The sequence below is a fragment of the Lonchura striata genome, chromosome 6 (assembly GCF_050655825.1).
Source record: "Lonchura striata isolate lonStrDom1 chromosome 6, ASM5065582v1, whole genome shotgun sequence".
Taxonomy (NCBI): Eukaryota; Metazoa; Chordata; class Aves; order Passeriformes; family Estrildidae; genus Lonchura; species Lonchura striata.
The window spans coordinates 11,856,102-11,881,459 of NC_140708.1; the positions used below are offsets into that span (position 1 = coordinate 11,856,102).

The window sequence follows — 25,358 nt, forward strand, 5'->3', positions numbered from 1 at the left end:
CACCTGATTTTCAGTCCAAACCACCTTCTCAGGAAGACTCATGCAGCACTTCTGTGAGCTAGGGAGTACTTTACCCTCAATGAACATAAAGGAATCAAATCGTGCAACTCATTCTGACTCCCCATCAAGCAAGACCTCCAGTTTTCCTTGCTGCTTTACCAGCCTTAAATGCATTTCCACTACCCTCCTTCTCTAAATCCACTCTTCCTGCTCAATGCTACACTTGCTGTTATGGCCAAGTCAGCTTAATTCTCCAGGCTGACTGGCTCCAGTGCAGGCAAAGGAAAAGAAAGAGTCATTAATATAGAAGACATTAGAATTTTGCTTTTAGATTAAATGTTTGGTAATTACAAGAAAATTCATCTCAGCCCTGGGCTGTGAAGAAAATATAAGAAGTTTCCTGCAAGCATATAAAAACTACACTTTCCTTCTCTAAAAACCATGTATATCTTAGCCAAATCTAAATGGATTTTCACAGGACAGCAAAAAGCAAATTCACAACATTTGCTTGCCAAACCTTTATCTTTACTTCAGAGCATCAGGGCATTAGACCTGTTAACAAAAGAAAAAGACACAAAATAGGTTCTTTTTCCCACAGCCTCTGTCTGCAAGCTAGAGGTTTGGTTGAATTGGTTCAGTTGCAATTTGACATATAAAAATTCACCAAAAGCAGACAGGGCCATGGAAAATTTCTTAAGCTTAAAGAGTTAAAAGTTTGGCAAAACATAATGCAATGAAGATGACATTCCTGAAAAACGTCAGTCAGTTTTAATAACTGGTTGTGCTACCAGCCTGTCGTGTACACATGTATTACACGGTCTCATAAAACTAATTTCTGACAGGTTTCCACTCTGCTCCATTGTCACAGTAATGTAGTTAGCATATGTTAAGATACTTTCTCATTGGAGACAGGAAGGACAACTGGAATTCCAATGATCACAAAGCACGTACATATTCTGTCAAAATTCCAAGTCAGAAAGGCCCTTGAACTAAATGACAGTGAAAGAGTATAATAACTATTATGAGCTTGATTTTAAATGTTCTCCTTCTCTTTTGAATGAAACTGCTGAGTCCTTTCACTCTTCCTCTGGGATGGACTTTTCTTAACATAATCACCTTCAAAGTGAATGTTAAACAAGCATTAGAATCTCTGACAAAGGTTTTAGAGGACAGTGTTACCATTTTTTTTTTTTTGGCTATTTCATTCCCCCTAGACCAAGCTTCATGCTTTGTGGTAAATTTCCTCATAACCACCAAGTAAGACTTTGGAGCTACAATCCTTTCATTTTTCATCTCCATGAAAGGAGCTACAATCCTTTCATTGTCATTTTTCATCTTCAGCAGCAATGTCAGTTTACTTCCCTCACCAGTCCTTAGTTAACATATATTCTGCACCAGAAGTGCAGCATTTGCCATATAGGATGCTGAGAGTTGACCTCCGAGGATAAAAAAAAAAAAAAATGCAATTCACCTGCTGTAATGCTACAGGATATACTGAATATCTCAAACAGCAGAGAAATGTGCCCACGGCTACAGCGAGTCAGTCACTGAGAAAGCTGGAATTGGAATTTAGGAGCTCCTTGCCCTCACTCTACTGTAATTATTATTTATTTTACCATAGCAAAGAAAAGGTCTCTTCAGGACCTGGCCCATTTGTATGACATATTGTACAAACAAAGAATGAGGAATATTCTACTCAAAAGACTTGAGATCTGCCAGTAAGAATTATTTTCAGGCACAAGGTCTAACATACCAACATTTGAGAGGAAAATAAATAATTTTACAATTACTTGTAATTAAATATCACTTTATTAAAATGACCAGGAAACATTCTTGCCTTCCACTTCAGATATTTTACAGTTCTTAATTATACTTACTGCTGAGGTTCTCCAAGGAGAAATTTAATAGATCCATGAATTCTGAGAGCTGGATAAGACTGAAGTTCATTTCCTTAGCCCACCAAAATCCTGCAGTATAATAATCTAGTAAAATAGCTTCTTTCAAAGATGTCTTTAGTTGTGTAAGATTCAGAAATTCTTCCATCTTCCTGAAAAAATTGCAGAGTAAAATAATGGAATTTAAAAATAAATTACAGATTCCAAAGTCTTACTTGGTCTGCATGCAATTATATACATAACATTTCTTTAGTTGCAATATTATTCATATGTGCCTATGTACATAATTTCTTGAATTTAGCTACATCAATTCCTAGATTACAATTATGATCAGAGTATCAAAAAGTAAACAATTACCTGCAGGTTTCAGCAAACACTACTGAAGTGTTGAGATATGACTAACAAAAGAAAAAAATATTAAAGCATTACAAAACCAAAGAGAAATACATTGAAAATTCCAGAGGAAAAAAAAAAGTATTTCACCAGGAATTGGTTTGTGGGATGAAATGACACAATTAGTCTCCACTTTCCACTAGCATGCTTTTACTCTGATTTAGATAGTTTTTTAAGATCTTGTTTACATTTCAAAGATTATTTTTCACGTGGCCTCTGATGAAAAATTACATTTGAAAATTAATATAAATAATATAATATATAATTACTGAAAGTAGCTAAAATATTTCGAAGTTTAAATTGCACTTCCAAAATGGTCAAAACATTTAAAGAGCCTTATCCCATTTTATTGGCACATGATGAAAATTTTTCCACTTACTTTAACTTGCAGAATTTATGAAAAAATACACTCCCTTGTAGGAGGCCATACTCTTGCTGACACATTTATGTCTACTCTATCCAAACACAGAATTAGGTACATCTTTTATAATAACTGTGTGCTTTTTTCCACATGAAGAGAGGGGACTGGGGCTAGGATTTGGTTGCAATTCTTCCAGTATAACTTTGGCCATGTCTCAGGCAGTTGAGCTTTACATTAAAGCAATCCTTGGCTTCTTAAGTACAGCTGAGGACACAGGTGCCAGTGATCAGTTTCTAGTCCCCTGTGAAAAAGCAAGGTCTTCCCAAGCCCTGCTGCCTTCTCATTCCTTTGTAAGGAGGACATTAATCCCAGACCTACTGATAGCAGCCATTAGATTTTCAGCGGTTTCACCAACACAGTACAGATGCCCTGTCAAAAGAGATGAGTTTCTTTCTTTAATTAAAGCCTCAATAGCTAGCAGAGTAAAGCATATAATCCAATCAGTTTTGTTTAAAACATGTATTCCTTTGTTCTGCATGACAAATTTGTACGGCTGCACACATGCAAGTCGGTTAAAAACACTTAACTTATGTCCTGGAATAGAAGTGGAACGTGGCCAGCTGAACTTTCCAAGGTTTGAAACAGTCCATATCCTCTCTCTCTGAAGCTTCTGCCAACTCTATGTTTTCATAATCAGAGCTTCTCAGGGATTTAGATTTTCTCTGATTCTGCTAACAATGCCAGTGCTCATCTTTCCAATATTCTGTAAGGCATGTCACTGACAACAGTATCTGTACATCATTGCAAATTGATGGGGCAGTTAGATTCCATAGTTACCCTCCCTGCTTTTTCTTTCTTCATAGGGCTCAAGTCTTACTGAGATGGACAGCAGTACAGAACTCCTTGATAGATAGGAATGCAGGACATTAAAACTCTCACACTGAATCAGATCTATTCTGATTTTCTAACTTGAACTGTGGCCTTCAAACTGCTCTTGTAATTAGACACAATGCACTCGGTAAACAAAATTTTAATGCTCCTGCCAAACTGCTTAGTGTGCATAAAATACCGTGTAACAGTGCTCCTTCCAGTCAGATGCAGTATATACTTTACATTCCCCTTGTACAGTGTGCATATATAAATACATATGTGATCAGCTGAGACTAAATGAGCATATGATCTTTCAGTGCTTTTCTTTTTAATCTTGATGAGTAAGTTACACAAAGAATTGTGCACATTAAGCACATTTTAGTCTTTATGAGTTGTACACTTCTGTCTCCTTTAAATTTAAAGAGGCCTATTGTGCAAGAGAAAACAGGAAAGGATTTTTTCTATTATTATTTGATGGTGACAAATTTTCTTTTCATATTTCTTAAAAAAAAAAACAGAAAAACCTTTTCTCCCTAGAATAGTGACAAATAGGAGGAAGAGAATGTGTTTAAGGAATATTTTAATCTCTATTAAATGGTTACCTATTCAGAGGAACAAAGCTGGATTTTATATACCCCCCACCTCTTCCTTCCCAAACTAAGACCAGCAGGCCAGCCCTTTGGCTTTCAATTCCCTAAGAACCTGCTAGCAGACAAAAGCGCTCCTGAGTAATTCTTGCACTTCTGAAATGTCCCATCTTTCAAATATAAATCTGGAGTCCCAGGTTGAACTCCTGGCCTCCTAAATTTAGCTGCTATTAAACACTAACAACAAGGGAGAGTGTTGGTACAGGAAAGACAAAGGCACTGTGACATCAGAAGTCTTTGGCTGCCTCCAATTTCCCCAGTGCACCACGATGGTGACCTACTCATGCCTTAAGCTTTCCATAACTTGCTGAACTTTTAAGACCTTTTTGATTTTTTGATAACTCATGTTACAGTACAAAACTTTAAATATTTTAGCAAAAAAACTTACCCAGTGAGACTTGCCAAAAAATAAAGCTCAGTATCGGTCTGCTCTTACTTACATCTGAGCATATTGTTTACAGCTTATTTAAAGCTATTGTAAATTCAGAAACCATGACAAGGTGAAATACAAGTGGAAAAAAAGGAGTCTAAGCAAAATTAAAAGATGTAGGAAAAACAGTAAACCAGACTGGATCTGAGATCAGAAGTGTTTCTGCCAACTTTTGTGAATAATGTTAAATATCAATGATTTAACTGAGCAATTAAATTAACGATATAGCCATCACAAAAGAAATCTAACAAATAGTTTGCAATTTTTATTTTGCTATTATATGGGTTCCAGCATTGCTGTCACTGCTACTTACTTTTCAACTCCTTCCAGATTTTCTTCTGACAAGGCAGTTATTTGGGAAAGAGAAAGAAATGTCCTATTAGTAATCTTTTCTCCACCTACATCAACCTGATCTTGGTCTTCATCCTGATTTTGGTCTTCATCCTGCATACACAAACATAGGAATGTAATTTTTTAAATGTTTCTTTTATTATGTCAGCAACTTATCTAAATAACATTTTTATATTGAGGAGGTATGCAAGGGATTAATTCAACAAATGCCAAAAATGTAAGACAGCTGTAATTATACAGCAGTAACACAATACCTTAACACATTCTCACTAGAGAAATGCTGGGCAGATACATGGAACATAGTATTTTTATCATAAATTCATATGGGAACACACTGACATATTATGTGCTGCACAAGATTAAATTAACTTGCAAGTAAAAACAACAGAGATTTAAAGGTGCAAAAGAATCCATGAATCTAAATTTGACCAACATGATACTGCACTGCACAATAATTAAATTTTAAAATTAACTTTCTCTAAACATATTATGAGAATACACAAATATTACTATGCAATTTGTGCTCCACCATGTACTTGATTGCATTTTCAAATTTACTGTCTACACTCTCTCCTTCCCCTAAAAAAGTCCAAGATGTTTGTTGCACAGAATAATACACAAGGATCTGACAACTACTGTTCCTAGGAAGGATGTACATGTTTTAGGGAATAACAAACTGAGCATGAACTAACAATACAATGCTCTTCGAAAAAATAGGAATATTTGATTATATTTTGTGTTGTCACTGACAAAAAAGATATTTCAATAAGAAATCTATAAAATGCAAAAAACAGTACCAAAAATCCCCTAAATCTGTTTTACAATAGAATATGTAGATGACGAGGCAAAGTGTGAGATGAAGTAAGCCCTTCAGAGAGGGGCACTGAGGGGAAAAAGGGGCAATGGTCATGGGACCATGCTCCAGTTGAAAGGGATCCACAATGGGCAGCATAAGGAAAAATATTTCAGTATGAAAATACTTAAGCATTAGGATAACCCAGAAAAGACAGAGGAATCTCCACCCTTGCAGGCTTTCCAGACCAAAGTGGACAAAGCCCTGTGGGCACTGGGTGCTGGCCCAGCTATGATCAAGTAGCTGAAGCAGTCCCAAAATGCCTTCCAGCCTCCTGCAGGGAGTCTGCCCAGCCTGACCACACAAACTCCTTTCACAACTTGCTTCTAGCAGGTACACTTGTACATCTGCAGGACCTGGGGTTCAGAGAAGTGCAGCAAGGCAAAGCCTGCAGAATCCTGCTTCCGGCTCATACAGGGAGAGTGAAGCAGAATTCCTGACACACACTGATTTTTGGGCTTGACCAGCTCTGCTCTGAGCTGATATCAACTCATCCAGCGCTGGCCAAGGAGAGCCCCCAAATAAAGCTACACTACTCCCCCTGCTGCTGCCGAGCTACAAGATGCACTGAAACCCTGGGACTCGCTGAAGAACCACCACACACAGGAGCGACTAAACCAGACTGAGAGCAACAAAAAACATTCATTCAGTGGACAGACTATTCTTCTCCTTTCTAATTAAGTACTTGAGTACTTTCACATATACTTCAATAAGAAAAATCATTGTTCCCAACCAGAAACAAGTCAATCTCAGATACAATATCTCATCAGAACAGGAATAGAATAAACGAAGGCTTCCTTCACATAGTTAAAAGCATGATGTTAGTTTGCTTTTATTAGCAGTAATTTAAACAGCATAAAAAACCACTCTTATAGTCAGTAATGATGCTATAATTGAAGCTGCAGGTAAAAAAAAATAACAGCATTACCTCTAATATACAATTATTTAAATACATATTTCAATAAGAAGAAAATATATAAATGCTTTCCTGAAGTGGTGTTAGAAACCTGTTGAACATGAGATTCTTTAGAAGCTGTAGGGCTGAATTAGTTGAATACTGATATTAATGTTTTGGAAACTGAATTAATGCTCTTCCCTCACTTTCTCTTAGGATGTTCAATACATAGAATATTTTAGTATTTACAGTGACTATATAAATTGCATATGATTGGTCAGTCAGTCAACACCTTACTAGGTGAAATTGTTAGTAAGGCAAAATGCTAATATTTTACAAGCAGTTTAAACTGAAGAGATAGGCCGCTGCTGTAACTTTTAGATAAGGCTCCATAATGTGCACATCAAACCACAACAGTTTACAGGGCAAGGTGAATGCTTCTCAAGCACCATTTCATCACCTGGAAGCTGGAACAACATTCCCAGCAGCAACATTCCCACCAATGTGTTACTGCTGTTGTTAATGCTCTTAATAAGGATGGGGTTTGGGCACCACTGTCCACTACAACAAGCACAGGTATCAGGTAAGAAGAAATACTGTTACAAATGACAGATGAGGAACTATGGGAGAGAAAGAACATATTTTTTTTTTTTAATTAGCAATATTTCTGTAATTTAAGAAAGTATTGAAGGTCCAGAAATCATTCAAACAATTCTACGTTTACAGACAGTTTCTGTTTGGGCTGAACCTACACACACACTTGACTAAAAGCTCACAATTATTTTGATTGATTACTTTGGTCTCTTTAACCACTGCTTGAAATACCGGAGATTATTTTTATATGCGTTCACTGGTGTCAAAGAATGTACTCTTCACTTTAGTGTTAACTGCAGTGACTGACTGAGGTAATCCAAAGTGAGTCAATTCTAGTAATGCTGTCTCCATGTGTCAGGAGAAAAACTCCTGAAACCAATCCTACCAATGCCCATTCCCAGCAGTAGACTGCCTATTTAAATACAGGCTGCTCCTAGAGAATTATCTGACATGGTTTAATTTTCCTTTGAAGGATTTTTAGCTGTTCTGAATACATAATATGTTTCTGGCTGTTCAATACATTACTCCAAATGCTGTGGGCATCCCTTATTAACAGCATCAAATCAAAATACCAAACCAGACATTCTAAAACAAAAGAGTAAGATCTTGCTCACAAATCACCATGAAGCAGGAAATAGCAGCAGCAGAATAATATAGTTAAACAGTAAATTGCAAAAACCTTCTGTGTTTACAGGGGTGGGGAAGAACTCTCAAAACCCCAAGCCTGTACTGATTCACCTCTGGCTAGGAAAAATGCTCCACTACCTGCAGTTTTGGTGAGGGCCTTTCCAGAGTGGCCAAACCCTGAGACACAGCAATTGAAATGAGCACCAGCACTCCTGAAGAAAAATAAGCTTATCTTTTGGGATGAGCCTTCTGCAGTGGTTGAAGATAGCATTTGCATTTGTTTGACAATACACCACTACACTTTGCAAAATCATGGCTTCCAAAAACATACACACAAGGGAACAGTTTCCCAAATCTCATCAACTGTAGCAAATACTCAGAGTAAGGAACCCAAGATCCTGCTCTCCTCACCCTACCAGGGAAATCAGACTGGACTCATCTTTCCAGTAGCTCATGTAAAGCAAGCTCAGCTGCTCTGCCTGGGCTGACAGCAGAGCAGATGTACCCTGGAAGAAGACTGTGTATCAGTTACAACTCTAATCAAAATGGGAATGAAAAACCCAACCAAACTACACCAGCAACACAGGCTGTTATTTGTATTATTATACACATTTTGTTATCAAGCTGTCAAATGCTTCAGCAGCAGCAGAAAATCCTGAAGCTTTCTACACAAATAGTTAAGGCAGAAAAAGAAACACATTCACTGTTCCTGTTTGTTTTTAAAAGGTCCCACTTGTCCACTCCCACAATGGGAAGTTAAGATCAATAGTTGCTGTTTTTAGCCATAAACATTTGTTTTGTCATCAAACAAACAAATGAGGAAACAAAAATAGCAGCACTCATTCAGCTACCTTCAAAAGGGAAATATGCAGATGTGTCAAATGCAAAAGAGAAAACCTATAGGCAAAGAAAGCTTTCAAGGAACACTATAAACATGATAGCGTCCTTTTAATAACAAAGTATGTTTCAAAAATGCCACAGTCCATATATCAAGATTTATGGTTAGCCAAACATATGATGACAGTAAATTTTACTCATGTTTTCACAGCTGCAGACCACTTATGAGAAAAATGTGGTTAAAAATAAAGCAGCAGCAAGACTTGATAAGATCAGTATTCAGATTTTCTAACAGACCTTCTCCTGAAAGTCATTACAAGCTGTAACAATTATAAAAATATTTAATTTAAATCAAAAGGAATTGTCTTAAAATGTAAGAAGTTATATAAAGAAACAGTACTAGAATACAGTGTTTCCTACACCTTATGGACCATGCTAAGCTACCTTCAGCCAAAACTAGAGACTTCAGAATGTGATTCATAAAAATACACAATTCCACAGGATTTCCAATAAAAATAAATCATAAAGGATAGATAGAAATATCACAAAGGCAAGCTACTGTGTGTAGAACAAACTTCAATACTTAAGGAACAGAAAACACATGAAAAAAAATTCACTAAATTCCTCTAAAGATTCTTTTTATAAAGCCATGAAGTAAAAACTACAAGAATTTCAATGGTACATTTCAAACAGATGCACAATATATTTTTGACAGCCTGTCGTGTCCCATAGAGCACACCCTGTGTCCTTTTCCTGTGATCTGACTGCACTACCCCAGTGTTACGCTGCTCCAACTGCCAAAATATTTATGGAGAGTGCTAACGGAGAGCACTGTGAAAGATGCATATATTTTCCATAAAGCATTTAGAATACTTAGCAACACATTTTACTTGGAAGAGGGTTTATTTATTTAAGGAAACCTAAATGGTAAGCTTTTGTACTGATAAAGACACAACCATGAATGACACCGGCTGAAGGTTCTTAATCACTCCCACAACAGTCATAGCAACTTCTTGGCCAGTGGAGGCAACAAAGCAGTTCAAGCGAAAAAAATTATCTCGTAGTAGCTACAACTACATAGACAGGCTTGAGGGAGAAATTCGGAGTTGATGCAACACCTCATACATTCTTGGGAGGAATGAATTTTATTCTTATATATCTCCTGACAAGCATGATTCGCCTGTCAGAAACCACACCTCTGTCACCAAGTAAAAAAAGGAAACAGGAAAAAAACAGGGAGGAGGCCAAAGACAAGCAAATAAAGCAAATATTAATGCAAACACTGTGGATTTGTAAAATCCTCCAGAGCACTTCAGCTACATAAAGCAATGCAAGGTGAGAAATACAACTGTGATATTGCTGGAAGGAAAGTGTAAGCTTGCTTCCACTTCCCCAGTACTCTTTAAAAGGAAACCACAAGCCTTTCCCTCAATAACCAAAAATTAGGAGACTCCTACCACCACAAAAAAGCCCACTATGGTGGTTTGACCCAGGCTGGATGCCCAGGAGCTGACCACAGCCTCTCTGTCAGCCCCCTCCTCAGCTGAACAGGAGAGGAAACATAACAAAAGGCTTGTGGGAAAAGATGAGGACAGGGAAAGGTCACTGACCAATTACTGTCACGGGCAGTAATTTTTTTTTCTGCTTGGGCAGAAAAATAATTAATTACCAATGGAATCAGAGTAGAATAATGCAAAATAAAAACTACATTTCAAAACACTCGTCCTCTCTTCCCAGGCTCAATGTCACTCCCAATTTTCTCTACCACCTCCCCGCAGGAGCACAGGGGGATGGGGTAGAGTGCTTGCAGTCATTTTATCACATGTTGCATCTGACCCTGCTGCCTCCTCATGGGGAAGGCACCTCACACTCTAACCCTGTTCCAGCATGAGAGGTACCGTGACCTCCATGGGCACAGCTGCGTCACCATGAACTGCAGGGGAGTCTGCTCTGGCACCTGGAGCACCTCCTGCCTCTCCTTCTCTGCTGGCCTTGGTGTTTGGAGGACTGTCAGTCTCTTATATTCTCATCCTCCTCTTCCATCTGCTGTTGTATGGCTTCCTTCTTCCCCATCCTAAATCTGTTATCCCAGATCTCTGTCTCTGGTGAGGTCAGCCTTGGTCAGCTGTGGGTATGTACTGAAGCTGTGTGGACATGGGAAAGCTTCCAGCAGCCTCTCACAGAAACCACACCTGTAACTCCCTACGACCAAAGCCACACAAATCCAACATACCCAGAAATAGCCGTACATTTCTAAAGGAGAGTCCCTAAACAAGTGAAACCTGGCGAGGCGGTGGGCGGTCAGAGGTGGAGAAGATACACACCAGAAGCAGCTCTGGGTGAGGTGAGACGGGTGAGGGACAGGCCCGGCTGGGCTGTGCCAGCCCAGGCTCCGCAGTCTCTGCTGCAGGAGCCACCTCGCCAGGGCAGGCAGTGTCTCTCCACTGAACTGACTGGGCTGACAACAGTGACACAGGGGTATTTTTATATGTGCACATACATATTTACACACAGACAGCATTTTAAACACCACACCCTCTTCTACACAAAATCACAGAATAGTTAGGGTTGGCAGGGACCTCTGGAGATAATACAGTCCATTTCCCAACTGAGAAAGGGTCACCCAGGTTTGGACATTTACAATGTCTCCAAATGTCTCTCTCCAGAGATGAAGACTCCACAACCTCCTCTGCCACCCTCCACATGAAGTTCTTCCTCATATTGAGGTGGAAATTTCTCTATTACGGTTTACGGCCACTGCTCCTCCTGTCACCGGGCACTACTGAAGAGACTGGCACCATCCTCACGACCTTTGAGACATTTCGATATATTGATAAGACCCCTCTCAATCTCCTCGAAACTAAACAAGCCCAGCTGCCGCAGTGTCTCGTCACAAGCGAGATGCTCCAGACCCCTCACCATCCTTGTGGCCCTTGGCTGCAGCTCTGCAGGGACAATTTAACACAAACCGCTCCCGTCCCAGCGGTACCTGCACGCTGTCGGCCATGGCTGCCCGCCGCCGGCGCGGCCGGGCCCGCCCCTCACCGCGGCTCTCCCCTCAGAGCCCGCCCCGCTCCCCTCAGAGCCCGCCCCGCTCCCCTCAGAGCCCGCCCCGCCCCCCTCAGAGCCCGCCCCGCCTCTCTCCCCTCAGAGCCCGCCTCTCTCCCCTCAGAGCCCGCCCCGCCCCGCTCCCCTCAGAGCCCGCCCCGCTCCCCTCAGAGCCCGCCCCGCTCCCCTCAGAGCCCGCCCCGCTCCCCTCAGAGCCCGCCCCGCCTCTCTCCCCTCAGAGCCCGCCCCGCTCCCCTCAGAGCCCGCCTCTCTCCCCTCAGAGCCCGCCCCGCTCCCCTCAGAGCCCGCCCCGCTCCCCTCAGAGCCCGCCTCTCTCCCCTCAGAGCCCGCCCCGCTCCCCTCAGAGCCCGCCCCGCCCCGCTCCCCTCAGAGCCCGCCCCGCTCCCCTCAGAGCCCGCCCCGCTCCCCTCAGAGCCCGCCCCGCCCCGCTCCCCTCAGAGCCCGCCCCGCTCCCCTCAGAGCCCGCCCCGCCTCTCTCCCCTCAGAGCCCGCTCCGCTCCCCTCAGAGCCCGCCCCGCCTCTCTCCCCTCAGAGCCCGCCCCGCTCCCCTCAGAGCCCGCCCCGCTTCTCTCAGAGCCCGCCCCGCCTCGCTCCCCTCAGAGCCCGCCCCGCCCCGCGCCCCTCCGTGCCCTGCCCGCCCCTCACGGCCGCGCTGGCTCCGCGGCCCCGCCCTGTGCCTGCTCCTTTTTCTTTAATGAACTTGCAACTGTAGTGAACTAAAACTGCATCGAAATGGTTTCTCTGCCAGCTCTGCATTGCATGCAGCAGCAGTAATTCAGAGTAATAGCAATTACACGCAATATCAAATAAAATGCAAGCATTTGGTAGATGAACAGTAATAAGAACAAAGAGGTAACTTACTTTGTAGAGTTTATGGATGTGCTGAGGGAGCTGCTCTGACAAAACTTATTTGCAGCGCCTCACATCAAGCAAGGGCCTCCCGGGATTTTCTGCAGCTGTTTCAAGCTCTGCCCCTGTTTCGGAGCAGTTTGCCACCTTCAGAAAGTTGTCATCCTCAGTTTCTTAAAATGTGCAAACCACCAAGTACAGTACGTGTGTCCTAGCTGGGGCACAAGAGACAAGAACACGCCCGTTACCCATTAAGTTTGAGATGTATAGTGTGAGATTCAACAGGAGCGTCTGTAGCCGCTGTTCCTGCTCAAACACCCTGACCCTCACTGACACAGGCAGACCAATCGCGCTTCCAAAAGGAGTCAGAAATCTTTGAGGTTCAGAGAGCTGGTTCCTGCCGTGTTTTGTAGAATTATTCATAGTATTTTAAAGAAATAGACGCCACACTGTGAATTTTAAAGAAATAGAGCCCACACTGTGAATTCCTACAATTTGTACTGTGCTCTGTGGCTGCTGCACAGCTGTGCTACTGCCCCTTTTACAGTGTATATAAATCTAACCAAATAAGAACATTATGCAGAGATGCAAGCACTGCACCTAGTAAGTAGGGAATTAAGTGTGATATTTGGATGCAATGTAACATTGTGTATATTCATTATTACCTTATCTCGTTGGTAACAGATGCTAGACTTAACCCTGTGTACCTCTGGAACTGAAAATGTCCATCGACTTCCGTGAACATTTTCAATGTAAAAGACTTGGGGGCTTAAAGCCTTTAAAAAGATCTAATTCTGTTTCTCGTGCTCAGTATAAAAGGACTGAATTCTCTCTTACACAAAACCTGAACTGAACAGGTGATTGAAGCTGAGCACTGATTGAAGCTCAAACCACATTTCCAGTTGTGAGCTCCTAAACTTCCTACTTTTCAATTTAGATTTTTAGATAGTTGGTGTCAGAAGGCTTAGGAATAGAAAAAAAAAAAAAAGGATTCAAGTGTCGCATCAAGCCATGCCTTCTAATTTCACGTGGATCCTTCATGTTTACAAAACCATATTAATGTGTATGTGAATATTTAAGGTGGCTTTTTTATTTCCTTCAAATGCAAAACTTGTAAGCGCAACACAGAAATACTGAATTTAAAACACTGACGTAGTCCTTTCCTGCTACAGGTAACTATGGTAGATTTCCTATGATTTCTAACCATCAAACAGACTCTAGGATAGAGAACAACAGAGCTCTTTCTCCACTGATGAAGTTCTGTTAGATGTAAAGGTTTCCTGAAAGTGTCTGTAATTTAATATTTAAAATATGTCATTGAAGCAGAACATATTTGAAAATCTGGCTTTACAGCATAAGTGCTCTTCTATTTGTCTAAGAAGCAACCAGAGTAAAGGTTTGGGAGATGCTCTGCCAAGACTGGTATCACTCAGTACATGAGGACTGTGGAAGGAGCACCTCTTTACCTTTTTTGATTAAAGCTGTTTAGCTGATGGTGCCTGGGCCACCTCTAGCCTGTACAAGATAGCCACCACACAGCCCACTAACACTCAGCCCTGGCGGGGGCTGGACAAAGAGCTGAATGTTCCTCTTCATTTTCTTCAAGTTGCCAAATTTTCATTTTGCTAATTATGCACCAAAGCATCACCAATATAGCAATTCCACACTGCTCGCTGCACAATGAACTGCATGACTGTCTTTGTAGAAATACTTTCCTCTTCATCACAATACTCTATCTTTTGGGCAGGGACTTATGTAGGTTCACCTGCATCACATAAGTCCATCTCAAAAGAGGAATAAAGGTCACAGCTGCAAGCAAAGTTATGATAGGGCAGGCGACCTGCAATTGGAACACAACCAGCAGCTGCAAGTGCTCCAAAAAATTCCACTGAGTCTTCCAAAGTTTTATTAATCAAGGTCATGCAGTCTGATTTTGTTACCCATTGCAGAGACCCTGGCATTTCAGGAATAAATGAAACTTATTAATTTAAGAAAAGGAATGAATTTTCAGAAGCTGCCTTTTACAAAGTAAAGGTTTTCTAACACAAAACAGGCCCACAAAAACATGCTCTTATTGACAGAGATCCTATAAAAACATTCAATTGCAAACACGTTTCCAGTCACTTTTAGTTAAGCATCACCAAGCACAGTAATTAGCCATAGGCAAATTCAGGATGAAAAGCAGACAGAGCCTTGCTTGTTACTTCAGCATCAGATGGACATATAGCTCCCCTGGCTGCCAGCCCTCACGACAACAAATTGCTTATACTCGTGCCCTGTGGTACAAGAATTGAGGAAAAACCATGGGCATATGTGGAGGACTTGCACACAGTATTTGGGTTTGAGCCTCCTAGTAAGAAATTAGTAATTTGTGAAAGCAACAGGATATTTGTGCTATGTGACTCTTAATAAAGAGCCCTGCATTACTGTACATGATGCATTAACGTAGTAATTAATCATCCCCTCCTGGCTCCTTTATAACATTCTTTGCAGATAGTCTATCCAGGGAACAGTATTCCCTCTAGGTGATGTTCTTCTGTTTTACATATATAGATACACACCTTCACAAAAAATTCTGGGCATGATTATGCACTAAGAAAAGAAAAATATACATTCCAGGTTGTCAGGGAAACTTGTTTTTAAAACAAAAAGATAATTCTGCCATTTCTCAGGCAGTATCCAATTAAAATGAGATACAGGTAGGAGAGGATAACTGCTTTGGTGTATCAGCAGCAGGATAGACAGAGTTCTGAGTTTCTTAGGGAGAGATGCTTCTTCTTTTTTGCTCACTGTTTGTCAACATAATCCAGCTCAGTATCTCTTCCTGCCTGTTTAAAATAGGTAGGCAAATTTCCATGTGATTTGGCAGTGATTTTGAGAGACTTGTAATGTTAGTACTCCGCCCAGCAATAAGAAAGTCCGAGTTAAATGTAGCAAATCATAACTTTTCAATTATTCAAAACAATATGCATACGGAGAAATGAAAGTAATAAAACGTGTATTCCATCAATGATTCCATTATCTTCTCACCATAAAGAGAAGTGCCTCAATGTAGGATAAAAGGAAATTTTAGATTGATTCTCTTCTTGGTCATAGCCAGAAGACTGCTATATCTATTGCCAAGAAATTGAATTGAGGTTCACAGAAATCCTAAAAATTAGAAAGAAAATACTTAAAGGAACATGTAACCCATCTCCAGGGGACCTGTACTTTTTCTTGCCAACAAGAACTTCAAGCAGAAATAGGATTTTATTTAATCCAGTAGTTCAAGACAGCTCCTTACTCTATATTAAATTCTAGGAATAATGTAAATATGTGTTTAAAATTGCAGTACATCATCAGTATGAACTAAGAAAGCTTAGTTTTTTCTCTGCTCTAAATACCTTTTAGTACAAAAACCTAAACTACGAGACCTGATGCATAAGATAAAGCAATATGGATAATTTAGAGCACAGCTGTTTCAAACTACCTACCCTCAAGATCACCAATTGATAAAACAAACTCCAAAGCTCTATAGAACTCAAGGACTCCTCATAGTTATTATTTAAACCAGAACAATCCACTCAGAAGTCCCAAATTCAAGATGAGACAAAAAGAAGAGCACTGACCATTGAGTGACTCAGCCCCCTAAGTCTTGTACAGCCACAAGTACATTGGTGACAATGGAGAAATAATTTAACATAGGGTTAGTGTAGGGTTTTGGGTTTGTTGAGAGAATTGTTTCATTGACAGAGAGCTGAATTCTTCAGGAGGATATGCTGTGCAGAACAGAATTTGCCAATGAATGTAGTGAGGAAAATCACCAGAAAGAATAATTTAACAAGTTATAATTGCAAATAGAAATAAAACTTGTAAAATACAGGAGTACATTATTCATATGCTATATAAAATGTCATATAGTAAACATATACTTAAGTATTGATTCTATATAATACATGTGTATATGATCACTCTTCAGACTGCCACTTGAGCTCAGATTCCCATCTACTCTGTATCTTTTCTAAAGATATAAATTACTGTTAATCTTGGCAAATTTACAGGAACTGGAGTATATTTTACTGCATGAAAAAGATAAGACATTAATTTTCTGGGCAAACTCTCTTGAAATTTCATTTTGATAGACAAAACTTGACTTTTCTATTTGAACTACTGTTTCATTCTTTTGGCAGACCAAAGAGGATAGAAAGACACAACTGCGTGAAGTATTACATCTTAATAACACAGCAAAGTCTAGAGAAAAAAAATAAATTCACTGAATTCCATTGTTCTTGACTTTTTGATCCCAAATGAGAACACAATTTCTTTCATAGATTTCATATTTTACTTCTTTCTTGCCTTTCTTGTGAAGCTCTATCGATTTTTTGCCACCTTCTCCATGTGATGTTAACCAGCTTTTAGAATAACATATAACAATGTAGGGCAGCAAGTGAAAAAATACATCCCGCTGAAATTACAGGGGGATTTTAACAGAGACTATAGTTACTCAAGACTAAAGTTGTCTTGTGGGCTAAAGTTGTCCTGTGTACTAAAGCTGACTGTATTTTTTGTTTATTTGCAAATTGCTTGTTTGTTGGACTACATAAACAGCTTCCAAGGTGTCTCAATATTTCTTTAGTTATTTAATAAGGACTGGCGAGCCTGAATTACTGAATAACATCATGTTTAAGTGATGTCTTGGAGTAGGATCTCAACTACAGCAGCAACACCTGAAGAGTCAGTATGGCAAATGTATCTCCATTTTACAGAGAGAGGTCTACCCAAGAGAGTGAAATGTGTCATTCTGGAGTATGGCAATACATCATAAGTGTCACTGCCACCAGATCCAAGTAATAAATTGGGTTTGGTGTCACATGTCTTCTCCTTGTGTACTTGGAATCACAGAGTACAAATCCCAAGGAGTGGATGAGCACACTCAGGAAGAACATGTCCATGTAGTCTCCTTAAACATGCAAGCATAAAGGTTATTTTGTGATCACTAGGCAATAGGGTTAAAATTATGATGAAGTTTGTTATTGCTCTTCCCCTTTTCTTCCCTGACTCATTTGAGATTATGGACTCATCTTGGCAAAGTACATTAAAATAAAAGGGTATCTAACTCAGTAGTCAGTCCTGGGAGCACTTTCCTTCCTGGATTCTGAATTTGAAATATCTGCTGTGCAAGCATATGTTTATAGAGAGCTGCAAGGAGGAGTTAATGTCCATATTCACTCCAAAAAGATTATGTAGTTGCATGTAAAAAATGAATTTGCAGAGCTCTAGAGAGCTTAAGTATATTGCTTCTTGTAAAAATAAAAACTCATTGAGCAGAGGACCCAAGGCCAGCACATACATTTGTGCTAAGAATATCACTTTAACTGGACACAAGCTCTGCACGTGATGTCATATGGAACATTACAGGTTTCTTCTAGAACAGGGGTCAAATACTTCCTTAAGGTATTTATTAATGTAATTTATTGATTTAGCTGAGGCAGAATTAGCCTGTTTTGAAGTGGAACTCTGATTAGTCTAACCCATTCTTGAATTCCTCAGTATCTTGGAACTCAAAATTCAAAGGGAGAGAAAGATGGGGCACAGCTCACATATACTCTGCTGACATTTATGACTTTGGTTATGAGAATAGGGGTACACAGGGAGCAGCATTACCCACATACTTATCCTAGGAAATTTAGAAGGAGAATGAAATACTGAGTGCACTGTTTGACAGTGTTCCTTGAACTGGAGCTTATGCTTTTCTCATTTACTTGAAACTTGAAAGACGATGATAGAAGTTAATGGAGTTTCATTATGGTAAAGCAATGTAAAAGGAAACATCCTCCTTGTTTTAACATCTGGGAACGTGGTCTTCCTCTTCCTCGCAAACAAAACATACATGATTCTGCTCAGTTTTAATGCTGTTTGGCATCTGTGCCTATACTGCCAGGGACATTCAGAACCGTTTACATTAACAGCAAATATTTTTTATTCTAAAGAAGGAAACATATCCTTATTGATATTCAGCAAGTGGTGCGTTGTTGCAACCAAGATATAATTTACTCACTTGTCTGACTGGATTACATTACTCCATGCATTTTGTAGTTTCATCTGTGAAAAATTGAACTTTAGTTCTACAGCTGTCATTTCCCATAATTCTTTTAAAACAATCTGTGGCAAAAGGATAAAAAATAGCTCCAATAGAAACTGCTTCTGGGGATGGCATTTGAAAGGACATTATTTAGAGTTAATGAATTAGACTAAGAAGTTTGTCATATTCTTTACATGAGCTGTGAGTCAGACTTTGTATACAAGTATTTCTACCACTTGTGTACTTTGTAAAGGCCATGACTCCCTTTGTTCCCTGGGAACCCTGCAGTGAAAACATTTTTCTTCAGAAGCACACAGCTTTGTTAGGCTGCCTGGGTAATATTTCCAGTTCTCCTCAACCTTTTTGTGTGCTCAGAAGCAGCAATGCACCCGCCCACTGCTGTCCTTGTCAGGGCTCCCCTCCCTCAGCACTGCAGGCACCTGAGCAGGGCAGCTCAGCAATCCACAGGGAAAGCCACAGGAGTTCAGCCAGAGCGAGGATGGGAGGACTGAGCCATTACTTATTTATAAAATTAGCAGTTAGAACTCAACTGCAGTAAAAATGGAAAGTCCCCAAAATGGAGGATCGGGATACTCTTTCAACTCTGATTTCTGCCTCTTCACTTCCTCTGATGTAAATTTTCAAACTCCCTTTGATGAAAAGAAGATCAAACTCCAAAACCAGACTAAGCTTCAAAAGATGATTATAGGCTTTCCTACACAAAACTGACTCAAAGTTTTATTTCTTAGGTTTATTTCATGTAATTTTTCTTCTACCACTTGCTTTTATACTAGCACATGGATCATACATTCCTCCTTGGTAACTACCTTTTGCATGTTACCCAAGCCAGACATTACTCTTGATAAATTACTATTTCAATTTTCACTGCCTCTGCTATGTTTCAAAATATAAACTGTAACTGGATGTTTTATACACATACCAGAGAAATATTTTTCTCACAGCCACAGTGAAAAGTTTTGTTGAAAATACAAAGAAATTAAATGCAACCCACATAAAGCATTTTTTAAGTTGGACTCAATCATGTAAATTTTTGGTGCCAAATAAGAATAAAATCAGAGGCTGCAAGTAGGGGATTGTAATGGAAATAATTTTTCCAGTGCTACCTACACTTTTTGCTGCTATGCATAAATCCTGTTATCACTCATGTAATAATGATAGAGCAACCATAATTATTTCTGTATTAGACAAAAAAAAAAATTCCTGGACAATTTCATCTGATGGTAAAACATAAATCATTATACTAAATAGATACTTTTTGTCTCCTTACAGAAAAAAAAATGGACTCAACCTTCCTTCTCTCCACCCTATATAATTAAAAAAAAAATCAGACACCAATTTTTAGCCAAGCATTCATCAGAGTATGTATTGTTAACAGGTGTTGTGTATTACATTTCCCATGCACACAGTGTTGGAATGCAAAACTGTAATACTGCTCCTAGGAACAAGTAGCGTAATTAAAATTCTTTGTGAGTTTGATTTACTGGGTATTTTCTTCCTTTAAAATAACTACATTGCAAACAAGAGCCAATTTCTTAGATTTGATCTATGGGTTGTGCAGCTTATACTTCAGGTTCAAAATGGTGATTTAGACAATAACACATAACAGCTGAATAGTCATTTATAATGGCACAGCACCTGCAGCAGATTGTCAGCTGAAAAGGCAAATCTAAATGCTTTCAAATTCTCTTGTGTATTATAATGGCAGTAGTAGTGGCCACTATAGATACAATAGTTAGGCATGTAATGTAACTTATGTTTCTGATTGCTTGCCATTTTCTCAGTTTTATTCTTTAAGACTGAAAATGTTCATATTTAGTGTCAGTCCATATACATTTTAAAATGCTCAGGCACAGTTTAACTTTCTGTTAATTTTAGGGGTGGGAGGTGTCAATTAGCTTAAATATTAAATAGGAGATCAAACTCTTTTCCTTATCATTTTAAGATTTTCCACATTTCCCAGACCATTACACATGCATAATTAACACAACTTAGGCATTTTTTTTAAAATCTTGATTAATACTGCTAAGAACTCTGGAAAGATTTGATCAGAAAACTGATAAAACTGTATAGACATTTTTCTTACCTCAATATGTGCCAAGATTTTTCTATGAGCCTTTTAGCAGCAGCTCCTATTTAAAAAATCTGAAATTGTGCATATGTAGTTTCCTTTTAAATTTGGCTCCTTCCTGGACTGGACCCAGCACTGATCATTTGTGTGATGATGTGCTAATTCTGCATTGATGTGAAACACATGTTAGGGAGAAATACAACAGCTTGTTGCAGCAGACCCAGGCCCATACCAAACCATCAGTGCACTGATGTAACCTCCACCCACAACAGAAAGTCCATTTAGATGCACAGTCCAACAAGAAATGCTCAGGTTTCCACCAGGAGGAACATCTGGGATGTGAATGTGCAAGGATAATTCCCAAAAGGAAAGCACTCTAAATCCATTAGAATTTTCCAGACAAGACAGAATTTGAAATCCTTTTGTGTATTAAATATCTATAAAATTACCTATATACTTTCTGAGTGTTGGAGGCATAAGACGGGCCATGTGCTTTGGGACTTTTAGTTGGAAGGTGACAGTCCAAGTACAACAGTTCCTTTCCACCAGAATGACCAAAGTCATATTAGGTAGTAACTGTAAAAACCTAAGCAGAAATAGATTTGTTTTCAGCTGAAAGAAAAAATAGTTTCCAAGGAGCTAAGTGCTTTAGAACACAAGCAATAGAAAAAGAAAAAAAAAATGAAGAAATTACTTGTCTGTAATAGAGATCTGTAACAGAGGCTAGGAACAATCCACTTGCTTTGGGGTTGATGGGATGATGCCCTTGCCAATTAGCACAAGTACTTTGTTTTATAACATCCATCTATTCAGTATGGACCTGTTTTAGTGTACACCTCAAAATCATCTTTAGAGCACTTCCACTGGAGCCAAGGGAGTTCATCCAGGAATTAGCTTGGTCAGTAAAGTGATTCATATACAACAGAAAGAGTTACAGAAACTTAGTCTGAAAAGAGTAATGGAGAGAGATTCATGCATGCTATACATCTTGGCTTTGCACTAATGTTATTTATCTGTTTGAGCTGGCAAGGAAGTTCTATAATATGTACAATATGGGACAGTGGCTTTGCAATATAAACTGTCTATTAGTAATGCAAAGTAACTTATTTTCATCTGCTAGATCATTATTGCAATTTTTTCTCCCTAGTTTTGACACTAAATAGATCTTCATGAAGTCCACATTTGTTCTCTTTATCTTTTACTTCCATTTGATTCATTCTATTTTAAATGTATGTAAACATACTGTAAGACCACCAAGCTTTTTGTCATTTCAGGAGGGCAATGCTTCCATTCCTAGGAGGAAGCTGATGCCCCAGATCTCAGTCTGCTGGCCCAGCTGAGGGCAACTCAGACATCCCTCACTTCACAGTGCCTGTACCACCATAAGACACAAGGGATTTAAATGGGTTGAAGCACAGTTTGAGAGAGTTGAGCAGAGCTGTGGCATCAGCAGATTCCAGAGAGCAAAGTGTAAGAGCTCCTCCAGCACCCTGTCCCCAGCAGTAAGCAGTGTCCCTGTAGAGCTGCACACACTCCCCAAGTGCCTTGGCAGCAGCACTGGAGCAGCTTTGGCCATTTGGAGGGCAGCTGGCTCAGGGCTGACTCGCATCCCGTTCATCCTCCCAGCCTTCGGCTGCATGAGCCGTCCTGGCATCGCTTCTGTCAATGCAACGCTCCGGGATCACTCCCGGGACACGCAGCCCTGCGCCAGCCGATGACAGCAGAGAAGATGTGACCCGTTCCACCAGCTCACAGAACTGACCTCTCAAACAAGCTGCCACATGGTCTGTTTGCTACACCTGGGTTTATTTCATGCAGTCACAATATTTCCCATACTCTCTGTCTGCCAATAAAGATGAAATGCAAGAAGCAGTAGGGTGCTACTCACCCTGGAATGACTTCAGGTCTGCTGAGAACTGTTGGGATTGTTTTAACCCTTGCCTCCACTGCCTGTGTGTACAGACAGATGTACTTACTCATCAACAGTCCTCCAGTTTCTTCTCATCAGTAAACCTATCTCACCTTGGTGCAGCAGAATCCACATTGTTGCACCCAAATAATTCCCTAGAAGAGTACTTGTATGCTAAAGGAATTCCATGGTTTTCCAATGTCAGAATTATTTGCATAACCTTTATTATTCTGACTACCTTACAATATAACATTGAAAGAAGTAATTGGACTTTTGTCCCATTCCACTTCCCACTGCAGACCTGCAGCCACAGCCACGGACAACTTTTCCATGCTACTGCTGTTTCTCTATGGTTTCATATTGTTTTTAGCTAGGTGCTACTGTAGCCTCTATTCCCAAAAATTCAAAGCAGGAACAGGAGACATGAGCTTGCTGCTGGAGTTGGCTTTTCAGGTAACTTGGATGCATAAGGTCCAGTGATGTCTGTGCCTACTATCTCATCATCATCCACAGACCTTATAGGGAAATTTCACTGAAGATTCCAAGCTGGACCTACTGGCATATCACGACATTTGTATATTTATGGAGTAAATAAATCTGGAGCAAAGTCAGTCCAATGGACACAGGTTGGTTACAGAAGAATAATTTTAAAAATTAAAATAAGAACTTTAATTTCCAGCTCTTAAATTCTCACTAATTTTTGTGGACTTGATCAAACCACTAATGTTTTTTTAAAATTATTTTCATATAAAATTAGGCACTCAAGATTTTCAATATCATCAAGGCAGTAATGTAACTTAGAACTCACAATGTGTTTAAAAAATCACTGCAGATATGTATTGAAACCTTCCAAGCAAACTTAAATTTTCTTTCAGGATTTGTCTCCACTTCCTTCAAACCCTTGATTTCATTATGTAATAATTTCACACACTTTCTAAATATTTTTTAAGTTCACAAGGCTCTACTAAAAATTATTTCATTAATATTTATAAACTACAAGTAAAGCTGTTTCTCCTACAATAAGAATTATACTTTTAGCATTGCATATATGTATTTGTAGGAGGTATTTATTGGATTTAATAATCACTACTCTGTGGGAAGCCAGCAAAAATTAAGATTTAGCTGACATTCCTTTATCCAGGAAATCCTGATTAGTGGAATCTTACATAAGAAATACAGAAAAGTAATACAGTTTTACATTCTCTTTAGGAATGAGCTCTGGGGATCTGGATTTTCCTTCTTTGAACAAACACCTTCAGGGAATTTCAACCCAGGAATTAGAGACTTTTCATTCTTTTTTGTGCCCATAAGCCTTGTCTACTCTTTGAAGACTATTAAATAGCTGGTGAAGAAATGTCCTTTATTGTTAAATAGCACTTAGCTCTTTAAGTAGTTCACCATCTAATAGTCACAGGTTAATAAGATAAAAGCATTAAACACATTATCTGTGTGCACTTCACCTGAAATGAATTCCCAGACACTTCCAGCCATACAAGAACACTGCAATTTGCAGGATAACCAAACCAGAGCCACTGGGACCTGAGCTGCCACTCCCCTGTTGCAGGTCCCAAGGGTTTTAAGGCCTGTGTGTGTATTCCAGCCGTGCCTGTTACACACACTAAATGAATCAGGGCTCTGTGTGCTCTAGCTCTGTTCACACTGGCTCCTGGACAGGCACAGGGGGGCTGCCTTGAGCCCAGGATGCTGCTGTGCTCCTTACTGTGACCACATGGACACGGAGCAGACACTTCTGCAATGCTTTCCTAATTATCAACACCACTCCTTCTTGGCAGGAACCAGGGATACACCACAGCAGAACAGCCAGCAGCCATGACCTGTTGCCAAGCTAACAAGAATGCAATTTTTGCCTTCAGGCAAAAATGTTAAACCCATCCCTTGCATCTTTCCCTTTACTCTGGTAGGCAGGAAATGCCTCTGCCCACATCTATGAGGGAAGGTTTGATAAAGATAACCCTATACTATCAAGTATTTACCTTGAAGTGGCAGAATCACATTGACCTGCTATCCTGTGATAGCAGTCCCTGTGCCACAAACACCCTCTCAAGCCATCACTGTGAGCTTGACAAGCTGCCTGACAGCAAACCAGATATTCCAGTATTATATTCATAGCCTTATTCACGGGCTATGAATTAAAGCAATACTAGCCCATCGGTTGTCTTTGACTATTGGAGATAAATAATTTGCTAGCAATAATCCATCATATTTCAACTCATTTGGCAAAAGGCAGAGAAATTCTTAAATGATGCTGTAATTATAAAGCTGAGTAATTTCTCTATATTTATTTTACCAGTATGGATTTTAAAGTGCCCTCTGGGAGCAAAAAAACATTTGTAGAGATAAAGCTGTGGGGAGCAATACATTCATGCCAACACATGTAGCTGAACCACCAATTTTGCTTTATTAATTTAGTTGCTGGATTTGTTCCTGATATCTACAGCTGTATTATCAGCTCCTAGAGGTGGATGAGTGGGTGGAATGAGGTTGATTACAATTGATTTAGTAACCAAAGAGTAATTTTTTTCCATTGTTTGTTCAGCACATTACTAAACATATGGCTTAATTACAGTCGCCTTGTGTTCTTTTCAGTGTGGTATTGCTTATTTTACT

General features: G+C 39.7%; 1 protein-coding gene across 12 annotated transcripts in view; it reads right to left on the minus strand.

The window, feature by feature from the left end:
- CABCOCO1 (ciliary associated calcium binding coiled-coil 1) overlaps positions 1 to 25,358 on the minus strand; it is a 206,608-nt gene that overhangs the window by 39,336 nt on the left and 141,914 nt on the right. For 2 of the 12 annotated variants that reach the window (XR_014956256.1, XM_021535322.4), the window contains exons 1-3: positions 11,743 to 11,779; positions 4,910 to 5,040; positions 1,878 to 2,047 (exon numbers count right to left, since the gene is read on the minus strand). Coding sequence is in view for 11 of the 12 variants with exons in the window: in XM_021535322.4 (XP_021390997.1) it covers positions 1,878 to 2,047; positions 4,910 to 5,040; positions 11,743 to 11,760 (319 nt within the window). In the remaining variant the exon portion in view is untranslated. Of the gene's footprint in view, positions 1 to 1,877; positions 2,048 to 2,252; positions 2,294 to 2,667; positions 3,079 to 4,909; positions 5,041 to 11,672; positions 11,780 to 12,683; positions 12,887 to 20,836; positions 20,986 to 21,270; positions 21,714 to 25,358 lie in introns of those variants that run through there. The other 10 variants (XM_085583217.1, XM_085583218.1, XM_085583220.1 and 7 more) reach the window with 10 other exon arrangements.